The following is a 20,439-nucleotide window of genomic DNA, read 5'->3' on the forward strand; positions in this document are numbered from 1 at the left end:
TTTTGTATAAAATGTCATGCCTTTTATTGTTTTGGTTTTTTTTGTACGTTTTTGTCTAATTTATTCTTGAGGGTTTTTTTTTTTTTTTTTTTAATGTTACACTAAAAAGACTTTGGGCTTTGACTTTTTTTATTGTGGGGGAGGGGTCGATGTCATCTTTGGGTGACCTTTGCTTTTTTTTCTACTTGAAGTTTAAGCTTTTTATGTTTCACTGACCTGATGATCTTCAACAGTGTATAGAAATACATTCATCAGGTTTACTGAATATTATAGTTTTTAATCTTAGTTCACATAAATGCTGTTGCGCTGACGTTAGCCCCCAAGAATAGAGTTTAAAGTTTTCCTATCAAATGAAAATGTGTTACCCTTTAGGTCAGTTTTATAAACCTCAATTTGCATTTTCAGTCACCTTTTGTTGGTTTGCTGGAATCACGCTGAATTACTTCATTTATACACTGTTTGATGAATGGTTTCTGCTGTACAATAGAGTGTGTTTTCACATGGTATTTAATGTGTAAAAATCTACATAGTAGTCATCTTTCATTATTCTGTGCAAAACAAAAACATCTGTCAGCAGAAAAATATCTTTTATCAGATGCTGGAGTTTCTGTTTTCTGCTGTCATGTCTGTATACCAACAACACAATGTGACACATGAAATGTAAGACCTCAGATAAACCTGTACAGGCTTCAAGAAACAATATGTTTAATTCATCAGGACCTGAACAACATACAACTTAAACAAAGTGACCGAAGGTACTTTTTTTTTTTTTTTTTTTTTTTTTTTTTTTTTTTTTTACTTAATGTAAATGAATGTCACCATTCTCAACAAAAATAAAACTTTGTCCTTTGCTTTAAAATACAGTTTCGAAAATCTTGTTTTTTGGGGACGGACATTATCATCATGATCAGCTCACACGTTAGTCCACACATGGTCAAAGGGAGTCGTCTTCTGATGTCATTAAAATATACATGCAAGTAAAGTTCCCAGTGCAAAATGTTAAATGTCGCATATTGTATAGAGTGAGATTTCCATGTCTCTTGTGATTATAAAGCAGGTCTAGGTTTTATATTAATACTGTGAAAGTATCAAAGCGCTCAGTCCAGAGAGAAACACACACAGCCTGTATTCAGAAACTGAGCATTAAAACGGGCCGTCAGGACTCCAGTAACTTTATGATGTCACAACGAAGCAATCAGAGCTCCAGAGAGAAGCCTGAGAGAGGAGATGTAAAAGTCCATCGAGTTATTGGTTCCTAAAACCACAAATATATCTTCTTATGGATCAACACTTCAAATAAAACACAGAAGAAGAAGAAAATATGGAGCTTTAAACAGGCCACAGTAGATCTGTAGATCTGAACCCTGGTTCATAATTATTGATTAGGTTGCTAAGTAAGTTGGGTAATGGTAAGTACAGTCACTTCTGCTACAGTTTGGCGTCAGCTACATGTATTGTTTGTTGCGTTTTATTTTTGTGTTACTCATAATCTATGTAAATAATTTATGTCCTCTTGTTCTGTTCACCGTTCCCTTCCAACAATGTGAAAGTCACGTTGTCCCAAGATCTCTTTGGCTCACTGTGACCTACTTTTAGACCAAGCAGTAAGTAAATTACACATTTGAACAGTCAATGACCCTCTGTAAGTGACAAGAACATGAAGAAGACGGGTCCATATGAACAAGAACATGACTTGAATGTAGTCTGGATGATCGAATGTATAAGAAGCGCGTTGCATCCCTGTTATCTTCACACCTATGGCCGCTGCGCTCAGGGTTCAACAACGAGCGAAAAAAGCAAGTAAAAATGGAGGAAACTTTCTGGTCTTACACAAGGCACTTGTTTTGTACATTACTTTCAATGCATATTTGTTTTTATCTTTTAACACCTGGTAAAAAAATGAGTTGTGTCCTTTCCCTCTCCGCCTCTACCTGCTGGTTTCCTCCTCTCAGGTTTGTCCTACAGGAAGGTGCTGAGTGTGTTATCAACAGTGGCCAGATGCAGGTACTCCGGTTGTTCGCTCTCAGACTCCACCCCCGACTCTTGATCATTGTCTTCCTCCGTCCTCTTCTTCCTCCGGATGGACCCTCGAGAGCGGCGCTCCAGACACATCAGGATCATGTGGGCGAGGTCCTGCTGCAGCCGGTGGAAGTTCTCTCTGGAAAGATCAGGAAGCAGCACATCAACAAGAGAACCAGGTTTAAATCGAGCTGAACACACAGTAGAATATCAAATACATGTATTAATATCCGATTCAGATCAAGTCTGAACATTTAACACCTGCCTGAATTTAGTTTTAGCTTTTACACTCAGAGTGGCGTTTGCTTACGTTGTGGGCGGAGTTGGGAGGCCGTAGTCTTCTCCAGTTTCACCTGTTAACCAGTACGTTGTCTCTGTGCCTTTACCCTTCAAAAAATACACTCAGGATTATTGACATCAGTCTGCGGCAGTGAAGTCATCCGCACTGTTGTCTTCCTTCCCTAAACTTATTTCAAAATGGTTATGAATGAATGAATCTTTACCTTCAGATATGTTTCTCCTCTGATCTCATACTCAAACCTGCAGTCCGTCCTCTGCAGGATATTTATAGTGGGCTGACTGACGTGGATCCGCAGGGCTGGAGGAAATTACAAGATAAAATAACAAGCGGCTTAGCTGAGGTAAACTTATCTAATTAGGTTGATTGATTGCTTCTCTAATTGCGCTAGAGCAATGTTACAGCGCAATGCTAACGTAACATAACTCGATCATAGCATGAATATCCTTGTAAGTCAGTTAGCTCCTTAAATGTCTCTTTGCGTGTATTCATGTCTCCACTCACGGTGTCCTGTTGACTCCATACGAGACGCCGTGTTGACCGTGTCTCCAAATAAACAATATCTGGGCATCTTTACCCCAACAACACCTGCTGCACAGGGACCTGCACACACACACACACACACACACACACACACACACACACACATACAAGAATTAAGTCAGTCTTCCATCACAGATGACAACTGTTTACAGGATTAAAAAGGAGTGGGAAGGATTTTGTGCGGTTCTACCTGAGTGTATGCCGATGCGTATCCACACAGGGATGCCAGGCAGGTGTCTGAGCTGGAAGGTACCCATGAACGACAAGATGTCCAGCGCCATGCAGCAGATGTCCACCGCGTGCCTGTTTCCGTTTCTCCTTGGCAGCCCAGAGGCCACCATGTAGGCATCGCCTATCGTCTCCACCTGAGGATAGATGGACGAGATGCTGACGTCTGCGGCCTGCGACGTGTATTGAATTGCCTATTGAATTTCACCCTCGTCGATACCTTGTATACGTCGTGGTGGTCGACGATGCTGTCGAAGCCCTTGTAGATGTCGTTGAGCATGTCCACAACTTCCATTGGTGTGCTGTACTGGCACAGAGTGGTGAAACCAACGATGTCGCTGAAATATATCGTCACCTCCTCGTACAGCTCCGGCTCCACCACGCCGGTCTCCTTCAGGCTTTTCACCACCGGGCTGGACACGTACAGAGACACGTGTACAAAGACAGATGAAACAGGAAGTTCTACCTGAGCTTTCATTCCAGTTAAACCACTTTTCAACCTTTCTATCATGACCCATCGATTTCATGAACAATCTCTAACTATTAATGATATAAAAGTGAATTTTAATTGTTTATTCAAAATGTGGCGCGCTCCTTTAAGTGTAAACGGACCCAGGAAGCAGCATGAAGTTGAGGCAGTCGGCTCTGTCCCGCTCAGCTTTGTAGAGAGCCGTTCTCTCCTCCACCAGGTGCTCCAGGTTCCTGGAGTACATCTGCAGCCGTCTGATCATGTTGTCCATGTAGCTCTCATTGTCCTGGTTATGGATTTTACTGGAGGGAATGAACAGGCAACAGAGAAAAGAAGGAGAGGAAAGGAAATGAAATGAAGGGGAAAAAAGGAACTATAAATTTGTAATCAGTGTCTCTGGGCTTCTGTCTGCTACACGTGGCGACATGCGCTCATCAAAGAGAGAAATTACCTGATGATTTTCCCCAGACAGTTTTCTACCTTCTTAAAGTCCGGTCTTCTTTCTGGATCCTCATCCCAGCAGCTTTTTATCAACATATAAACCTAGAGGACACAAAGCTTTAAAAGACGTATCAGACAATACAAAAAAACTCGACTGCAGATCAGAAATGTCAATAATTCACCTCTGCTTCTTTCTCTGAAGCCGTCTCAAAGTTAAGATCAGGTCTGAAGTAGGACATGATGACCTTGGACAGCTTCTCTGTTTGGAAACAGACGGATATGAATTCCCCACAAAATCACTGACAGCGCTAATGAGTGTGTGTCGATACAAAACACTGGTCTGTCAAACTGATTCTTCAACTCCTGCAGGTGAAACATGTTTGTATTTGGCACCATAGTGTATGTGGCACTTGACACCTTATTCTTTCTGAGAAGGAATAATCGAAATGCAATTAACGGATTAGGGACTGTACAAAAATTATCATGATGGGAATAAATCTATATTTTTCTTATATATTTTGAAACCTAGCATGTTTGTGCCTCTTCAAGCTCCGTTTTATATTTGTTTGTTTAAAGATAAAGGGACTGTTTAACTGTTAACATGGACTTTATGTTTGAAGACATATATAAGAGGTTTTTTTAACATGTTTAAATGTATTAATTTTAAGGGAAAGCTGAAAGCAAAAGGAAAAAATACACAGCCCTCCCTCTTTTCTCCATCCTTTTCTAATAATTTGCATACAGTCCCTAAGGAATAATAATACTTCTGTTCATTCCTTTGATTTCCAAGAGCTCAGCATCTGAGTGTATGTGTATGTGTCGTGTCGTGTCGTGTCGTGTCACCTTCTCGTTTGGAGCAGCACTCGGTGTAGAAGGTGCTTTTTCTGAGAACAATCTCCTGAGAGATGATGGCGAAACTGTAGACGTCTCCTTTCTGAGAAGTGCCGTGTTTCCTCAGATGCTCTGGAGCTGTCCACAAGTCTGAGAGGAGGAGGAGGAAGAGAGAGAGAGAGAGGAGAGAGTGTAAGAAAGTGAAGGAAGACAAAGCTCAGTGAAGGACACACAGCGTCTCCAGTTTTACCTTTGCCGGGGCTGAGAAAGCTGTTGCAGCCGAAGTCTGTTATCTTCACCACCATGCGATTGTCCACCACACAGTTGGTGGACTTGAGGCGACCGTGCACCTGGATGTCACTGGCATGGAGGTAGGACATGCCCTGCACAGAGGATTCACACTGAAGAGTAACTTCACATGAGACTGAGGCAGACACACGCTCCAATGAAGGAGGTAACGAGGAGATTTACAGTAAACCAAGGAGACAATAGGTCGTCTGTGAAGTTTGCCGACCTCTAGTGGCAACCAGGAGGAACTGCAGCAGCAATAATTTCTACTGGTGAATGTGTCACTCAGGTGAGTTTTATTAGTCACAAGTGGGTTAACACAGGGTCAACGGTACAGTGAGAGGAAACAGGTCGTCGCAGCAATAAAAGCATTAGTAATATATAAAAAGGTATGATATTTTTATGTAAGCAGTGCAGTGAACGGTAGAAAGCACAGACAAGCAGGTGAGCAAATATGCTAGGTGAAATATTTAGATATATGATTTTATGATGGTCTGGTGGTAATTATAACACCTGCTCATAAAGCTCCGTGTGACGTCATGTGCCACACCCCCACATACAATACTGCACAGTCATAATAACGTGTTGCTCTTCAGCAGAGCCAAGAGTTTTCTGTCTCACCTTGGCGATATCGTACATGACGGAGATCTTGAACTCCCAGTCCATGAAGGTTTCCTCTGGGTATGAAATCTTGTCATTCAGCACATACTGGAAGAAGACAGGGACAGAGGGCGTGACAGGATATAGTCCCTGGATGGACTGAATATATTTACCACTGACATTTGATCTTTTGTTGCTCGTTCTGTACTAAGCCTCTGATCGTCTTGACCTGTCAGTCAAAAGCAGTGATTTGATATATTGATAACTGAACTGGACTGAAGCTGAACGCGTGCACGCCATGACGTACCCTGAGCGACCCCCTCTCTCCGTACTCAAACACCCCGAACACGCCGTGATCAACCTTCACTGTGCCGTAAAACTTTGTGAGGGTGTAATAGTCGATCTGGAGGAGCTGCAAAAAAAAGAAAGAAGAAGAAGCAATTAGCAAACTTGGACAAATATTAACCAAGGAGACTAATAATAATAGTAATAGTAATACAAACCTGAAGACATCAAATTAATGTGTGTGTGTGTGTGCGTGTGTGTGTGTGTGTGTGTGTGTGTGTGTGTGTGTCTTACTGCGTTAAGTTCTATCCTCTGCATTTCATTGAAGTTCCCATCTGAGTGCTTCAGCTCCTTCAAAATTACCATCTGAAAACATGGCAGCAGCAGCACCAACCAAATTACATCTACGTGTTTGTCACAGTGCGAAAAAGTACGTTGATTAATCTGAGAACGACTGCGGGACGTTGTGACCAGCTACCTTCTTATCGTAGAGCGCCCGGCGGATCTTGAAGTTCTTGTCTTTCCTCTCATCTTCAATCTGACAGGGGCAGAGGAGGGAGAGTGCTTTAAACAACAGTGTTGAAAGCTGTAGGAAATGTAAGTCTGGGACGTGCTTCGCTGTCCTGTACGGGTTCACCCCTCGTTTACCTTAAGAGAGACGACATTGAGTTCGTTGTTCTCCAGCACTGTGATGAGAGCAGAGGCGATGTGCGACCAGCGCTTCCTGAACATACGGTCTCTCCTGTTCTGTCTGCACACGCGGATTCAAAACCAGCAAACCGCACGAAGATATGTGGAAATGAAAGAAAAAGGAACACGTCCACCATTTTTACTTCTGCTGTGATTTTAGTTTGTAGTTCTGTAAGTGTTTATACCTTTAAAATTCAATTATGAGCCTGTACAACGTTAACTACAGTTCCCGTGATTCTTAGACATAGTGTAGGTTTGCTATGTCGCTCTGTACCTGTGTGTCCCGCTGTCGGTGATAAGACTCCAACAGGACTCACCTGTAGAAAATGAAGGCGATGGTGGCCACCACAACCACGGTGACGGCCAACACGATGACAATGACGTTATAAGACGCTGGACCTGAAGGTGTGAGGATTAAAACAAACAAAAAGAAAAACACTGTTACAGTTGATGTGTGGTATTTAGCAGATGCTGATTCATCCAGGGCAATGTACATTTACAGCAGCCATAATAAAGGTTTATGTCTGGAAGGATGTGAAGTAGGAAGCAGGAAGTTTTCTACATGTGCCAAAAATAAAGCAAAGAACATAGTGTGACTTCTTCAGAGCTTTATTTATTCAACTTTAAAGCCACTGTGTGTAGAATTGATGAGACAATCCTACATGAAGCGCAGCATTGCTTCAGGCAGCGCCCTGTAGCAAATCACAAGTCTCCTTAGAGACAATAAAACCATTAATAAAAATAAAACGTTGAATCTGAAAAATACATCTGGATTTCAATCTCAAATCAGTCTCATGCAAACAGCTGATAGTCACTTACACTGTCACCTAACGAGTATGTAAATGTGTCTGTTCGTGCACTTGTGTCTGTGTGACAAGGAAGTTAACGGTTATAACTCTTGACACAATCTGTGTGTGTGTGTGTGTGTGTGTGTGTGTGTGCTAGCGATACCTGTATCTGGTCCGTAATCAGGAAGTCTTTTTCCCCAGATGAAGGACGGGTCCGTCTCCACCACTTTGGTTTTGTTGTACTCAGTGTCGAAAGTGAATAAAACACGATACTGAGAGTCACATGAGAGCAGGATGTTACACATTTCACTGTATGACAGCAAGAGATACGACACAGGAGACTGACAAAATAGCTTTTCTTAAAGAAGGATCTGCTTTCTTATTGAAGTCATTGCTAAATGGCAAAAATAATGAACACAGAACAAAGTACCTTGTTGTCAGTAGTGGTGTAAATGATTGAGAGATTCACATCTCTGTCTCCATACTTGTCCAGCCTGTAGTATCCAGCAGATCCTGAGCAGAATCATAGAAACTCATTTATACACAGACATGTTGCAGCAGAAATCATAATAATAACAACAATAACGTTATTTACAGAGCACCATTCAAAACACAGTCATAAAGTGCTTTACAGTCAAAACAAGGAGTAAAAGTAATAAATCAAAAAATTGACTACAAAACAAGATAAAAAACAATTCCAACAAATAAATGAATTTTGAGTTTGCCTCTCGGTCACACACACACACACACACACACACACACACACACACACACACACACACACACACACAGTGATAAACAAGTTACTTCCAGCTGCAGCCTGCAGGCTATAACACCTAGTCTCTTCATCATGTTAATAAGAGACAGAGAGAGTGATGGCGGTCGACAGCCTCCATCTGTGAGGCTTCACAGTGATCAACGTCACCTCAGGGCTGCTCACTTTGGAGTCTGTGACTTTAATTCTACAATTACAACTTTACAGTGTTTGAGTGTTTTATAAGCTAATTTTTATATTTAATACATTTGCACTGACAACGTTTAGGCCAGCAAAAATAATGAAACTAAACCAAGAGACTATAGCTTTCCTTACCATTAAAGGAGGTGTTCCTGAAGTAATTCACGCTGACAAACTCCATCTGCTGAATCTCCGACGGAGGTTTTTTAGAAATTTCCCTCATCACCTGGCCCGTCAGCAGCACTGCATCATGGTACGCAGCCATGTAGTCATTCATCTGCAGAGAGGGAGAAACAAACAGGTTCTTGATTAGAACCACTTTCTGGTTCAAGTCCCAATAAGATGCCAGGAAGTCATGCACCTGGCCAAGAAATAATCCCTGTAAAATCAAAACTTGGTACTCGTATCTCCCTACATGTCAAACTATTTCTTTACACAGCAGGACTATGAGAAAAGGAGATTAGTAATTCATCTTATGCCCTCACCGTGTTGTTGTCTGTGTCTGTGTTGATGGTGTAGTTTCTGGTGTTGGGCATCGTCAGCACCAACACGTTCTTCATGGATGGCATTGATGTTTTGTTGGTGTAGTATTTATCACTGTGTAGAGAAGGCAGGACAGACGCTCTTGAAAATGCTCTACGTGCAGCATTAATACAGGAATCCGTCATTCCCACATCAGCAAAATTACTATAACTCCCTGACTGAGGATCTGAAGCGGCCAAATCTGAGAAAAATAAAGACTGTATGGAAAAAATCAATGTAGACTAAATTGCCACCGAAACAATGAAATGTCATTAACATGAATTTATAGTCATAAAAAATATCACGGTATTGTAAGGCATAAAAACGTCTTAGTATAAAAAGGCATAAAAAGTGATTAAAACTTTATAGTATAGTAAGGCATAAAACCATCACAGTATAGTAAGGAAAAATGTCACAGTATAATTAAACATAGAATAGTATAAGTTATTAATTGTTTTAAATGCATATAACTTTGACTTTAGAATATAAGTGTTGTTTGACTGTATATACAGTATGTATAGGACACCGAGGTATTTAGGACACATCTGGAGCTCCTGTTTAGATTTATGATTGTTTGTGTTGCTTTTATGGTTAGAGCCCCACAGGTGAAGAAAGATGTCATGAGCTATGAAGAAGGACAAGTTACAGCGAAGAAGCCACATGGATGTGAAGATCTCTATATCAACATCAGTGTGTCAAGCATATCGGAAGCAGTCAAGATTTTGTTACTCAGAATGAACCATGGCATGTCTTGTAGCAAATCTGTCCTTCATGCATGAATAAAATCCTGCCACATTAAAGTGTTGACTTTTTGTTCTGATGGTGTGCATTTTTTGATCTTTCTATCATAAGAAATTATCATTTCAATAAGTCATGAAAAGGCATAAAAAGTCATAGTATAGTAAGGCATAAAAAGTTTTTTTAAAAAAAGGTCATAGTAAAGTGAGGCATGAAAGGCAAAAGAAAAGTCATATTATATAAGGCATAAAATGTGAAAAAAAAGTCATAGTATAGTAAGGCAAAAAAAGTAAAGAAAAATGTCATAGTATAGTAAGGCATAAAAAGTGAAAAAAAGTAAAAAAGTCATAGTATAGTAAGGCAAAAAAAGTAAAGAAAAATGTCATAGTATAGTAAGGCATAAAAAGTGAAAAAAAGTAAAAAAGTCATAGTATAGTAAGGCATAAAAAGTAAATAAAAAAGTCATAGTATAGTAAGGCATAAAAAGGCAAATAAAAAAAAGTCATAGTATAGTAAGGCATAAAAAGTAAGAAAAAAAATGTCATAGTATAATAAGGCATAAAAAGTGAAAAAAAGTGAAAAAAGTCATAGTATAGTATGGCATAAAAAGTATAAAAAAAGTGAAAAAAGTCATAGTATAGTAAGGCATAAAAAGTGAAAAAAAGGTCATAGTAAAGTAAGGCATAAAAGGCAAAAAAAAAGTCATAGTATTGTGAGGCATAAAAAGTTGTTAAAAAAAAAAAAGTCATAGTATAGTAAGGCATAAAAAGTAAAAAAAAAAGTCATAGTATAGTAAGGCATAAAAAGTAAAAAAAGAAATCATAGTATAGTAAGGCATAAAAAGTAAAAAAAAAAGTCATAGTATAGTAAGGCATAAAATGTGAAAAAAAGTCATAGTATAGTAAGGCATAAAATGTAAAAAAAGTCATAGTATAGTAAGGTATAAAAAGTTAAAAAAAAAGTGAAAAAAGTCAATGTATAGTAAGACATAAAAAGTCAAAATAAAAAAGTCATAGTATAGTAAGGCATAAAAAATTTAAAAAAAAGTCATAGTATAGTAAGGCATAAAAAGTCAGAAAAAAAAGTCATAGTATAGTAAGGCATGAAAAGTCCAAAAAAAAGTCATGGTATAGTAAGGCATAAAAAATAAAAAAAAATAAGTCATAGTATAGCAAGGCATAAAAAGTAAAAAAAAAAAAGTCATAGTATAGTAAGGCATAAAAAGTAAAAATAAAAAAGTCATAGTATAGTAAGGCATAAAAATTAAAAAAAAAGTCATAGTATAGTAAGGCATGAAAAGTCCAAAAAAAGTCAGAGTAAAGTAAGGCATAAAAGGCAAAAAAAAGTCATAGTATTGTGAGGCATAAAAAGTAAAAAAAAAAAAGTCATAGTATAGTAAGGCATAAAAAGTAAAAAAAAAAGTCATAGTATAGTAAGGCATAAAAAGTAAAAAAGAAATCATAGTATAGTAAGGCATAAAAAGTAAAAAAAAAAGTCATAGTATTGTAAGGCATAAAATGTGAAAAAAAGTCATAGTATAGTAAGGCATAAAAAGTTGTTAAAAAAAAAAAAAAGTCATAGTATAGTAAGGCATAAAAAGTAAAAAAAAAAGTCATAGTATAGTAAGGCATAAAAAGTAAAAAAGAAATCATAGTATAGTAAGGCATAAAAAGTAAAAAAAAAAAGTCATAGTATAGTAAGGCATAAAATGTGAAAAAAAGTCATAGTATAGTAAGGCATAAAAAGTAAAAAAAAAAAAGTCATAGTATAGTAAGGCATAAAAAGTTAAAAAAAAAAGTTAAAAAAGTCAATGTATAGTGAGACATAAAAAGTCAAAATAAAAAAGTCATAGTATAGTAAGGCATAAAAAATAAAAAAAAGTCATAGTATAGTAAGGCATAAAAAGTCAGAAAAAAAAGTCATAGTATAGTAAGGCATGAAAAGTAAAAAAAAAAGTCATAGTATAGTAAGGCATGAAAAGTCCAAAAAAAAGTCATAGTATAGTAAGGCATAAAAAAAAAAAAAAGTCATAGTATAGCAAGGCATGAAAAGTAAAAAAAAAAAAGTCATAGTATAGTAAGGCATAAAAAGTAAAAAAGAAATCATAGTATAGTAAAGCATAAAAAGTGAAAAAAGGTCATAGTAAAGTAAGGCATAAAAAGCAAAAAAAGTTATTAAATGTTTTAAATGCATATAACTTTGACTTTAGAATATAAGTGTTGTTTGACTGTATATACAGTATGTATAGGACACCGAGGTATTTAGGACACATCTGGAGCTCCTGTTTAGATTTATGATTGTTTGTGTTGCTTATATGGTTAGAGCCCCACAGGTGACGAAAGATCTCATGAGCTATGAAGAAGGACAAGTTACAGCGAAGAAGCCACATGGATGTGAAGATCTCCATATCAACATCAGTGTGTCAAGCATATCGGAAGCAGTCAAGATTTTGTTACTCAGAATGAACCATGGCATGTCTTGTAGCAAATCTGTCCTTCATGCATGAATAAAATCCTGCCACATTAAAGTGTTGACTTTTTGTTCTGATGGTGTGCATTTTTTGATCTTTCTATCATAAGAAATTATCATTTCAATAAGTCATGAAAAGGCATAAAAAGTCATAGTATAGTAAGGCATAAAAAGTTTTTAAAAAAAAAGGTCATAGTAAAGTGAGGCATGAAAGGCAAAAGAAAAGTAAAGAAAAATGTCATAGTATAGTAAGGCATAAAAAGTGAAAAAAAGTAAAAAAGTCATAGTATAGTAAGGCATAAAAAGTAAAAAAAAAAGTCATAGTATAGTAAGGCATAAAAAGTAAAAAAAAGTGAAAAAAGTCATAGTATAGTAAGGCATAAAAAGTAAAAAAAAAAGTCATAGTATAGTAAGGCATAAAAGGCAAAAAAAAGTCATAGTATAGTAAGGCATAAAAAGTAAAAATAAAAAAGTCATAGTATAGTAAGGCATGAAAAGTAAAAAAAAAAGTCATAGTATAGTAAGGCATGAAAAGTCCAAAAAAAAGTCATAGTATAGTAAGGCATAAAAAATAAAAAATAAAAAAGTCATAGTATAGCAAGGCATAAAAAGTAAAAAAAAAAAAGTCATAGTATAGTAAGGCATAAAAAATAAAAAATAAAAAGTCATAGTATAGCAAGGCATAAAAAGTAAAAAAAAAAAAGTCATAGTATAGTAAGGCATAAAAAGTAAAAAAGAAATCATAGTATAGTAAGGCATAAAAAGTAAAAAAAAAAGTCATAGTATAGTAAGGCATAAAATGTGAAAAAAAGTCATAGTATAGTAAGGCATAAAAAGTAAAAAAAAAGTCATAGTATAGTAAGGCATAAAATGTGAAAAAAGTCATAGTATAGTAAGGCATAAAAAGTAAAAAAAAAAGTCATAGTATAGTAAGGCATAAAATGTGAAAAAAAGTCATAGTATAGTAAGGCATAAAAAGTAAAAAAAAAGTCATAGTATAGTAAGGCATAAAAAGTGAAAAAAAAGTGAAAAAAGTCAATGTATAGTAAGACATAAAAAGTCAAAATAAAAAAGTCATAGTATAGTAAGGCATAAAAAGTAAAAAAAAGTCATAGTATAGTAAGGCATAAAAAGTAAAAAAAAGTCATAGTATAGTAAGGCATAAAAAGTCAGAAAAAAAAGTCATAGTATAGTAAGGCATGAAAAGTAAAAAAAAAAGTCATAGTATAGTAAGGCATAAAAAGTCCAAAAAAAAGTCATAGTATAGTAAGGCATGAAAAGTCCCAAAAAAAAGTCATAGTATAGTAAGGCATAAAATGTGAAAAAAAAGTCATAGTATAGTAAGGCATGAAAAGTCCCAAAAAAAAGTCATAGTATAGTAAGGCATAAAATGTGAAAAAAAAAGTCATATTATAGTAAGGCATAAAAAGTGAAAAAAAAGTGAAAAAAGTCATAGTATAGTAAGGCATAAAAAGTGAAAAAAAGGTCATAGTAAAGTAAGGCATAAAAGGCAAAAAAAAGTCATAGTATAGTAAGGCATAAAAGGCAAAAAAAAGTCATAGTATTGTGAGGCATAAAAAGTAAAAAAAAAAAGTCATAGTATAGTAAGGCATAAAAAGTAAAAAAAAAAGTCATAGTATAGTAAGGCATAAAAAGTAAAAAAAAAAGTCATAGTATAGTAAGGCATAAAAAGTAAAAAAAAAAAAGTCATAGTATAGTAAGGCATAAAAAGTAAAAAAAAAATGTCATAGTATAATAAGGCATAAAAAGTGAAAATAAGTGAAAAAAGTCATAGTATAGTAAGGCATAAAAAGTAAAAATAATAAAGTCATAGTATAGTAAGGCATAAAAAGTAAAAAAAAAAGTCATAGTATAGTAAGGCATGAAAAGTCCAAAAAAAAAGTCATAGTATAGTAAGGCATAAAAAGTAAAAAAAAAAAAGCCATAGTATAGTAAGGCATAAAAAGTAAAAAAAAAAAAGGTCATAGTAAAGTAAGGCATAAAAGGCAAAAAAAAAAAGTCATAGTATAATAAGGCAAAAAAAGTAAAAAAAAAAAGTCATGGTATAATAAGGCATAAAAAGTGAAAAAAGTAATAGTATAGTAAGGCATAAAAAGTTTTTTAAAAAAGTCATAGTATAGTAAGGCATAAAAGGCAAAAAAAAAAAGTCATTGTATAGTATGGCATAAAACGTAAAAAAAAGTCATAGTATAGTAAGGCAAAAAAAGTCAGAAAAAAAAGTCATAGTATAGTAAGGCATGAAAAGTAAAAAAAAAAGTCATAGCATAGTAAGGCATAAAAAGTCCAAAAAAAAGTCATAGTATAGTAAGGCATGAAAAGTCAGAAAAAAAAGTCATAGTATAGTACGGCATAAAAAGTCCAAAAAAAAGTCATAGTATAGTAAGGCATGAAAAGTCCAAAAAAAGTCATAGTATAGTAAGGCATAAAAAGTAAAAAAAAAAAAGTCATAGTATAGTAAGGCATAAAAAGTAAAAAAAAAGGTCATAGTAAAGTAAGGCATAAAAGGCAAAAAAAAAGTCATAGTATAATAAGGCATAAAATGTGAAAAAAAGTCATAGTATAGTAAGGCAAAAAAAGTAAAAAAAAATGTCATGGTATAATAAGGCATAAAAAGTGAAAAAAGTCATAGTATAGTAAGGCATAAAAAGTCAAAATAAAAAAGTCATAGTATAGTAAGTCATAAAAAGTAAAAAAAAAGTCATAGTATAGTAAGGCATAAAAGGCAAAAAAAAAGTCCTAGTATAGTGAGGCATAAAAAGTAAAAAAAAAAAAGTCATAGTGTAGTAAGGCATAAAAAGTAAAAAAAAAAAGTCATAGTATAATAAGGCATAAAAAGTAAAAAAAGTGAAAAAAGTCATAGTATAGTAAGGCATAAAATGTAAAAAAAGTCATAGTATAGTAAGGCATAAAATGTAAAAAAAAGTCATAGTATAGTAAGGCATAAAAAGTAAAAAAAAAAAAAAAGTCATAGTATAGTAAGGCATAAAAAGTGAAAAAAAAGTGAAAAAAGTCAATGTATAGTAAGACATAAAAAGTCAAAATAAAAAAGTCATAGTATATATATATATAAGGCATAAAAGGCAAAAAAAAAAGTCATATTATAGAAAGGCAAAAAAAGTAAAAAAAAAAATGTCATGATATAATAAGGCATAAAAAGTGAAAAAAGTCATAGTATAGTAAGGCATAAAAAGTCAAAATAAAAAAGTCATAGTATAGTAAGGCATAAAAAGTTTTAAAAAAAGTCATAGTATAGTAAGGCATAAAAGGCAAAAAAAAGTCCTAGTATAGTGAGGCATAAAAAGAAAAAAAAAAAAAAAAGTCATAGTGTAGTAAGGCATAAAAAGTAAAATAAAAAGTCATAGTATAATAAGGCATAAAAAGTGAAAATAAAAAAGTCATAGTACAGTAAGGCATAAAAAGTAAAAAAAAAAAAAAGTCATAGTATAATAAGGCATAAAAGGCAAAAAAAAAAGTCATAGTATAGTAAGGCAAAAAAAGTAAAAAAAAATGTCATGATATAATAAGGCATAAAAAGTGAAAAAAGTCATAGTATAGTAAGGCATAAAAAGTCAAAATAAAAAAGTCATAGTATAGTAAGGCATAAAAAATTAAAAAAAAAAAAAAGTCATAGTATAGTAAGGCATAAAAAGTAAAAAAAAAAAGTCATAGTATAGTAAGGCATAAAAAGTAAAAAAGAAATCATAGTATAGTAAGGCATAAAAAGTAAAAAAGAAATCATAGTATAGTAAGGCATAAAAAGTGAAAAAAAGGTCATAGTAAAGTAAGGCATAAAAGGCAAAAAAAGTCATAGTATAGTGAGGCATAAAAAGTAAAAAAAAAAAAAGTCATAGTGTAGTAAGGCATAAAAAGTGAAAATAAAAAAGTCATAGTATAGTAAGGCATAAAAAGTAAAAAAAAAAAAAAATCATAGTATAATAAGGCATAAAAGGCAAAAAAAAAGTCATAGTATAGTAAGGCAAAAAAAGTAAAAAAAAAAATGTCATGATATAATAAGGCATAAAAAGTGAAAAAAGTCATAGTATAGTAAGGCATAAAAAGTCAAAATAAAAAAGTCATAGTATAGTAAGGCATAAAAAATTAAAAAAAAAAAAAGTCATAGTATAGTAAGGCATAAAAAGTAAAAAAAAAAAAGTCATAGTATAGTAAGGCATAAAAAGTAAAAAAGAAATCATAGTATAGTAAGGCATAAAAAGTAAAAAAGAAATCATAGTATAGTAAGGCATAAAAAGTGAAAAAAAGGTCATAGTAAAGTAAGGCATAAAAGGCAAAAAAAGTCATAGTATAGTGAGGCATAAAAAGTAAAAAAAAAAAAAGTCATAGTGTAGTAAGGCATAAAAAGTGAAAATAAAAAAGTCATAGTATAGTAAGGCATAAAAAGTAAAAAAAAAAAAATCATAGTATAATAAGGCATAAAAGGCAAAAAAAAAGTCATAGTATAGTAAGGCAAAAAAAGTAAAAAAAAAAATGTCATGATATAATAAGGCATAAAAAGTGAAAAAAGTCATAGTATAGTAAGGCATAAAAAGTCAAAATAAAAAAGTCATAGCATAGTAAGGCATAAAAAGTAAAAAAAAAAAAAAGTCATAGTATAGTAAGGCATAAAAAGTAAAAAAAAAAGTCATAGTATAGTAAGGCATAAAAAGTCAAAATAAAAAAGTCATACTATAGTAAGGCATAGAAAGTCTAAAAAAAAAAGTAATAGTATAGTAAGGCATCAAAATGTCATAGTACAGTTAAGCATAAAAAGTAAAAAAAAGATTTCATAATATAGCAAAAAAAAGTCATAATATAGTAAGGCCTAAAAAAAAGTCATACTATAATAAGGATATAATATGATAAAAAGTCATTTTCATGGGAATTCTTTGACAGAAATTAAACGCCACCATTTCATGTTTACTCCTGCTAGAAACTTGATTGCTAGCATACAAAGGATAGAATGAACAGTAATATAATATATAGCAATATACAGTAGTTGACTCAATCACAGCTATTCATCTCTTTTTAATCTAACTTTCCTTTTTTTTTTTTTTTTAAATGTTAGTCCACAATTTATCCACACACCCACTGCCCACTTCAAAATAACACCCTTTAGATGCAAGTTCCACTGGTTGGGATCACTGCTTTTTGACAAACAGAAGAATGTGGGAATACAGAGAACCATTTGTGAATCTCCGCAGTACTATAAATACAAACATGTCTACAGAACAGACACATACAGAAAGTACCAGAAAAAAGACAACAAGAGATATTAAACTACTGGAAATGAACAACTGGAAATTACAGAAAAGAGATTAAATGAATAAAGAGCACTGACTTGTAAAGATCAATAAGGATGAACAGATTATCACTGCTGTCTGCAGCTGTGGAGCCATTTTTCACCTCCAATATGTCCAGTGGTGATCCACACATGATGAACACTGCGAACAGAAAATGCAAAACAACAGTTCAGCTGCATTTATAACAAAGGTGCCCTTGGTGAAAGGTAAATCCCCCTCTTTACATCTCTTGCTCTGATTTTCATCTAAATTTCCACTTCAACCTTGAAACCAGTTAATACCAAAACCAAAATGTCCTCTTTTATGGCTGCATCAACACGACACAAGAATGATGGCTTTGCCATTGGTCACTCAGACATAATCTGGTCTTTGTCCATTTATCAACCTCTGGAAGTCAAACTTAGAAATGTAAAAAAGTATACACTCTTGTGTATATAACATTTAAATACTGCTGCTATGTTCATTTAGGTAGAAGATGAATTTAATTCTGACTCATAACTGAGCAACTGAGTTAATCTCTTGACAGCCTATAAAAACTTGTAGTGATTAAATGCATTTCAAAGACTTCTTGTCATATCAGATAAGGTGTGCAAAAAAACACTTACAGTTGCTTGTCCTGTTTTTGGGTGATGTCAGTATTTTTCTCAGGTCATCCGGGTTGCGCAGCACCGTTCTACTGATGTTTTGGGCAAACTTGCTCGAGTCTGCATCCAGTGCATTTATATACCTGTAGGAGATAATCACTTATAATCCCCAATGACAAAGCAGATTTACTCAGCAACTGGAGTAACAGACAGTCATATCAAGTGTTTCTGGCTGCTCAAATATGAAATTGGTTCCATATAGTTTCAACTAAGTCAGTCAATCTGAGCATTTACAATTTACATGTTTTGCAAAACTTTTGTGGACTGGGACCAGAGTCAGAATAAAGTGATGCAGACTCACAAAAGTGGGTTATTCTTTCAAGACACCTCGGTGACTCACCAGAAGCAGTCCTCGCTGTTGCTCTGCTTCTTGTAAACATAGGCTGTCTCCCACGCGGGTTTGATCCTGTTGCTCTCTTTCCAGAATTGAATGAAGAAGTCAGAGATCTTGCGTGCCGGCGGCAGGAGGCGCTGCAGGTTGAGTGTGTAGTCGCAGGACAGACCGAAGCTTCCTGCGGAGATGATGGGTGTTCTGAGCTTCAGACCTTTTTCCACACTGAGAGAAAGAGAGAGAGAAAGAAAAACGGAAATGCATGGAGGGAAAAACGGTGATGTGGGGGTCACAGAGACATGCATGCTAACATGCATGTTAAACCCTGTTTTGTAACCCTAAAAACACCAGTGCTTACTCAACCATCTGGAAGCTAGCGTAGGTGCAGGTAGGCCCGAGCACGGCACATCCCAGGTTGCCTGAATACTGCAAGAGAAAACAACTGAGAGTGAGTTTTTGTCCGTCTGTCAGTGTTGCTGATTGCTTCACATTTATGAGGTTAGGAGCACTGATGCACTTGAGTTAAACTACTCTAACTATAGCAGCCCCCAGGACTGGCTTCCTACTCAGTCCTTTACGTTGTGCAAAACCGTCCAGGGGTGATGCAGCACTGATCTGCCCCCTGGTGGATATAACTTTTAATCCTCAAGGTACACACCAGGCACACAGGCAGGTTTATACATATAAGGTAAAAAGAAAGTATAATGAGCCTAAAGAGTAAAAGTGTAGCTACTCACCATTAGGTTTTTTAGCTCATCCACTCCCTCACACGTGCTACTCTGGCAGCCTCGATGTCGATACAAGGTTGTGTTGAACCCGCCAAAGTTTGGCGTAAGATTAAACTTCATACCTTTGATGTGGTTTGTGGAAACAAAGAAAGGCAGTCAAACATTTCTTTCTTTTCTTTTTTGAATTCCATGAAGTGGACGCTAAATCCCCCTCCAGAACTAGGGCTGCACGATATGCAAAAAAAAAAATCATATTGCGATTATTGTGACAGGTGATATGATTTCAGTTGTAAGGGCGTTTTTTTGGAATTCATTTTCACTGGAAAAAATTTTTAAATGATGATTTTTTTATTGGGTCTTATGCCAAACAAGCATGTTGCTTTAAGTCTGGACAATATGATATGTAAGCGGGAGCGTCTCTGTAGCACCACAATGCTTATGCTGCTAACAATGCACAGCAATATTGTGACACATTTTTACCTTTCTCAAAAGAACACAACGTTAATCATCCAGTCAGACAGATTATACATATCTAAAGAGTTCGTATGGTAGATAGCTTTTTTCTGTCCGCTCCAAAGTCTAAAATACGAGAACAAATGTGTCAGTAACAAACTGGGCAAAGCAGCTGCCCCAGGTGTTCAGCGGCAACGAAAAGGCTTCATTATCAATGTGTTTGGGATAATGAACAATATCTGATCACATTTTGAGGGTGGGGACCTATCTCAAAATGTACACGGTCCATATTGCTAAACAAATATGTGTTTAACCAAGTTACGACAAACAACAGAAGTAGTTTTTGCCCCTGGTCTCACCCAGCTGTGCCTAAGTGCGTCAAAGCTTAATTAGTGTTTTTCTTATCTAGCCAACCAAAGATCAAGCTAAGCTAGTGCAAAACATTAAGTAAGCATTACACAGGACTTTTTGGTTCATAGTATAATTACCCATTTATAATAATTTATTACACTCACTTAATAACATCTTATCAGTTATGAGTCCCTGCTTCACTTCCCCTTTAATCTGAGAGATGTCACAACACGTCCACAATATAGTTTAATGCAGGTGTTAACAGTAGAAACACGGGATAAACCAGAGGGTGAGAAATTAAAACTGTAAGACTAAAAAATCCCCCAAAAAATAGCTTTAAAAACTGTAACCTTGGCAAATAATGGGAGATTAGTTACATATATGACAACCTTAAACTCTTTAGGACAAGTGGTGTCAAGCGTTTAGAAAAACACACACAGCAATAATTTC

At 34.9% G+C, this 20,439-nt stretch overlaps 1 protein-coding gene across 1 annotated transcript in view; it reads right to left on the reverse strand.

Annotated features, from left to right (window-relative positions):
- Positions 1 to 70: 70 nt before the first annotated feature.
- The window catches only part of gucy2cb (guanylate cyclase 2Cb), a 21,046-nt gene continuing 677 nt past the window's right edge, over positions 71 to 20,439 (reverse strand). Inside the window, exons 2-27 of the mRNA XM_056366092.1 lie at positions 19,195 to 19,307; positions 18,816 to 18,883; positions 18,467 to 18,682; positions 18,088 to 18,209; positions 17,521 to 17,623; positions 8,921 to 9,032; positions 8,571 to 8,712; positions 7,911 to 7,993; positions 7,644 to 7,752; positions 7,010 to 7,091; positions 6,651 to 6,753; positions 6,481 to 6,540; positions 6,297 to 6,368; positions 6,025 to 6,129; positions 5,739 to 5,825; positions 5,080 to 5,212; positions 4,842 to 4,979; positions 4,181 to 4,257; positions 4,009 to 4,100; positions 3,701 to 3,859; positions 3,309 to 3,501; positions 3,051 to 3,225; positions 2,822 to 2,920; positions 2,523 to 2,617; positions 2,330 to 2,406; positions 71 to 2,158 (exon numbers count right to left, since the gene is read on the reverse strand). Coding sequence (XP_056222067.1) covers positions 1,960 to 2,158; positions 2,330 to 2,406; positions 2,523 to 2,617; positions 2,822 to 2,920; positions 3,051 to 3,225; positions 3,309 to 3,501; positions 3,701 to 3,859; positions 4,009 to 4,100; positions 4,181 to 4,257; positions 4,842 to 4,979; positions 5,080 to 5,212; positions 5,739 to 5,825; positions 6,025 to 6,129; positions 6,297 to 6,368; positions 6,481 to 6,540; positions 6,651 to 6,753; positions 7,010 to 7,091; positions 7,644 to 7,752; positions 7,911 to 7,993; positions 8,571 to 8,712; positions 8,921 to 9,032; positions 17,521 to 17,623; positions 18,088 to 18,209; positions 18,467 to 18,682; positions 18,816 to 18,883; positions 19,195 to 19,307 — 3,014 coding nt within the window. The 3' untranslated portion in view covers positions 71 to 1,959. The remainder of the gene's footprint in view (positions 2,159 to 2,329; positions 2,407 to 2,522; positions 2,618 to 2,821; positions 2,921 to 3,050; positions 3,226 to 3,308; positions 3,502 to 3,700; positions 3,860 to 4,008; positions 4,101 to 4,180; positions 4,258 to 4,841; positions 4,980 to 5,079; positions 5,213 to 5,738; positions 5,826 to 6,024; positions 6,130 to 6,296; positions 6,369 to 6,480; positions 6,541 to 6,650; positions 6,754 to 7,009; positions 7,092 to 7,643; positions 7,753 to 7,910; positions 7,994 to 8,570; positions 8,713 to 8,920; positions 9,033 to 17,520; positions 17,624 to 18,087; positions 18,210 to 18,466; positions 18,683 to 18,815; positions 18,884 to 19,194; positions 19,308 to 20,439) is intronic.

Source organism: Seriola aureovittata, chromosome 21 (assembly GCF_021018895.1).
Source record: "Seriola aureovittata isolate HTS-2021-v1 ecotype China chromosome 21, ASM2101889v1, whole genome shotgun sequence".
NCBI lineage: Eukaryota > Metazoa > Chordata > Actinopteri > Carangiformes > Carangidae > Seriola > Seriola aureovittata.